Here is a 2781-nt window from a genome sequence, read left to right as displayed (position 1 = left end):
GGGGGGAGAGGCGTGCTCCGCGCTGACTCCTCCGCCCCGCGGGTGCTCGGGAAGAAACCGGGAACACAGATGCCGCGCGGCGCGGTTTGGGGGAAGGTTGGGTTGATGGGAGTGTATTTGTGGGTTTGGCACAGGCCGGCCGCTCTCAAGGCTCTGCAATATCCCCTTTGCACATCGGATACTTTCTGCACACGATGTCTGGAAGTCGGATCTGAGCGGTCCGCCCGTCCGTCTCTACCGCAATCTCCTTCTGCGTCCTTTTCTTCTCTCTCTTCCCCTCTCTTCGACCTCTGCCTCTCTGTCTCCCCTCCTCCTCCTCAGAATGATTAGCACTCCAAGATGATTGACAATGGTGCCTTTCAGAGATGGTTCCTCTTTACAACATCTGACCAAGGGGAGCCCCGTGTCAGTCCTTAGCGTGATTTCCGAACAAACGGCCTGTGAAACGATGCCACCCTATAAAGCTCAGGGAACTCTTCCAGCTCAGTTACTTCAAGGCAAAATCTTTTAAAAAGATGCTAATGTTCCCCCTCCAGACCTCCTCCCCCTGTTGCCACACGTCCTTTCAGGAAGCTGGGAGCACAGAGACCCCAGGCTCCAAGTAGTTGGGTCCCTCTCCTGTTGCTTTTCAAAAGCCGGGTGCCGCTTTTTGGGTTTCAGCGAGAGGTCGAGAAAAGTAGGGGCTGAGATCCAGGAAGATGGGAACCAAGGCTGCAGGCGCCAGCCAAGCCCCTGGTCCTGGCAGGAGCTGGGGGTCCATGAGGCTCCCCAATTCCATGGCTCTCTTATCTGTTCTCACTCCCCAGGTACCCCCAAGGGCAGCGGAGGCGCGGGGCCGGCGAGCTCGGAGCGCAAGCCTTTCCTTTCTTCTTCGCACCCGGACTTTAAGGAAGAGAAAGACAGGCTCTTGCCCGCGGGCTCGCCGTCGCCGGGGCCCGAGCGGCCGCGGGACAGCGGCGGCGCCGAGCGGCAGGCGGGCGCGGCCAAGAAGAAGACGCGCACGGTCTTCTCGCGCAGCCAGGTGTACCAGCTCGAATCCACCTTCGACATGAAGCGCTACCTGAGCAGTTCGGAGCGCGCCTGCCTCGCCTCCAGCCTGCAGCTCACCGAGACCCAGGTCAAGACTTGGTTCCAGAACCGCCGCAACAAGTGGAAGCGGCAGCTCTCCGCCGAGCTGGAGGCGGCCAACATGGCGCACGCGTCGGCGCAGACTCTGGTGGGCATGCCGCTGGTGTTCCGGGACAGTTCGCTGCTGCGCGTGCCAGTGCCGCGCTCGCTCGCCTTCCCCGCGCCGCTCTACTACCCGGGCAGCAACCTCTCGGCCTTACCTCTCTACAACCTCTACAACAAGCTCGACTACTGATAGCGGCCCGCCGGCCCCGCGCCGCGCGCCCTCCCGCCCGCTCCCCGCCAGGCTGGCGCGGGCTGCCCCCGCCCCGCCCCTCCCCACTCCGGAGCAGGTGGCGCGTTTCCAGAAATATTACGAAATACACCATGTGTATTCATTATCTCTTATTTATGGCTTTTGCCCTACTTTGGTTTGATTGTTTCTGGTATTTATCGGCATCCCTCCAGCCAGATCATTTGCTCTCTACCCGCCCCCTACCCCCAAACAAACCAATACGTTTTGAAAACCATTTTGGAGGGGACGTTCTAGGGTGGTGGTCGGACAGGGAGTTTCGGTCAGATCGACACTAGCCGGTAGGACAAAAAAATCAGAAAAAAACCCCACACCAAACCAGATACATTCCTATCCCCGTAAATATACCTGTATATATGTACACGTACACACGGCCGGCCAAGCCAGTCCTTGGGGGCTTTGAACAATGATCTCAACGCCTCTTCATTTCCCTTGTCCCGAGGATGGATAGGGGCGAAAGGCGGATAGATTTCAGATCTGTAAATATTTTTAAAAAGAAAAAATAAAACATTTTAAGCATCGTTGCTAACTTTGGTGCAATTGATTGGCCGCCGTGCTAATGCGCAGGTTTTTGTCGCTTTTCCACGGAGCTGGTTGCAGGCGTGCGTCAGAGGAGGTCTGGCTCTCCCCACGTGGAAGGTGGGGCGGAGGTCAGAGGTTAAGGGTCGGGCGTCGCCGAGATGGCACGTGGCCTGGAGGCGCACCCCATTCCACTAGCGGGTGCCCTAGTCTCCGCGCGTGCGGAGACTCAGCCCGGCCGGAATCCAACTCCCGGGGCGCTGAGAGGGATAGATGCGGGACTGCAGTTGCCAAAGCAGTTGCCTCCTGGAACGAGCTTCTTTCTAGCCCTGGGAGCGGCTTGGGGTTGGCGACAGCATAGGGCTGTGCGACGTGGTCCAGTCAGTGACAGGAGCCTCCTCTCCGAGGGTACAGGGCAGGTGGGGCGGCCCTGCCTGGATCAGGTGTCGAGCCCGGTTTGCTCGTCCCCCAACCTGGGGCGACAAGACTTACAGCCGCTCGCAGTTTCCAAGCCGGTGGCAGGGTTGCGCGTCCGGCGCGGCGCAGGAACAGGGCACAGAGAGGCGGCCCTTCGGCCGAGGAGGGATGAGGCCCGAGACCGGGCAAAGAAAGCTCGGGAGGCAAAGGCTCCTCCCCACACTTTTTGTTGTTGTTGTTCGTGGTTTTGCGTGGTGCGTGGCTAAGTGGCCCGGTGTCGGGCAGGCACGTGGCAGCTGGCACTGAATGGAACCTTGATGCGCTGTCTGCGCGCCCACGGATTTCGGCGCCCCAACACCTGCCGCCGCACCCTGGCTTGGGAGGGCGCGGCATCAAGAGAACAGAGGCGCGCGAGTGTTATGCAA

The 2781-nt window shown here is 59.9% G+C and overlaps 1 protein-coding gene across 1 annotated transcript in view; it reads left to right on the top strand.

Moving 5' to 3' along the window:
- The window catches only part of HMX2 (H6 family homeobox 2), a 7980-nt gene extending 6616 nt beyond the window's left edge, over window positions 1-1364 (top strand). Inside the window, exon 3 of the mRNA XM_010859176.1 lies at window positions 657-1364. Coding sequence (XP_010857478.1) covers window positions 657-1363 — 707 coding nt within the window. The 3' untranslated portion in view covers window position 1364. The remainder of the gene's footprint in view (window positions 1-656) is intronic.
- Window positions 1365-2781: the final 1417 nt, after the last annotated feature.

The sequence above is a fragment of the Bison bison genome, unplaced genomic scaffold (assembly GCF_000754665.1).
Source record: "Bison bison bison isolate TAMUID 2011002044 unplaced genomic scaffold, Bison_UMD1.0 scf7180017864456, whole genome shotgun sequence".
NCBI classification, from domain to species: domain Eukaryota; kingdom Metazoa; phylum Chordata; class Mammalia; order Artiodactyla; family Bovidae; genus Bison; species Bison bison.
This window is presented reverse-complemented; position numbering and strand designations above follow the sequence as displayed.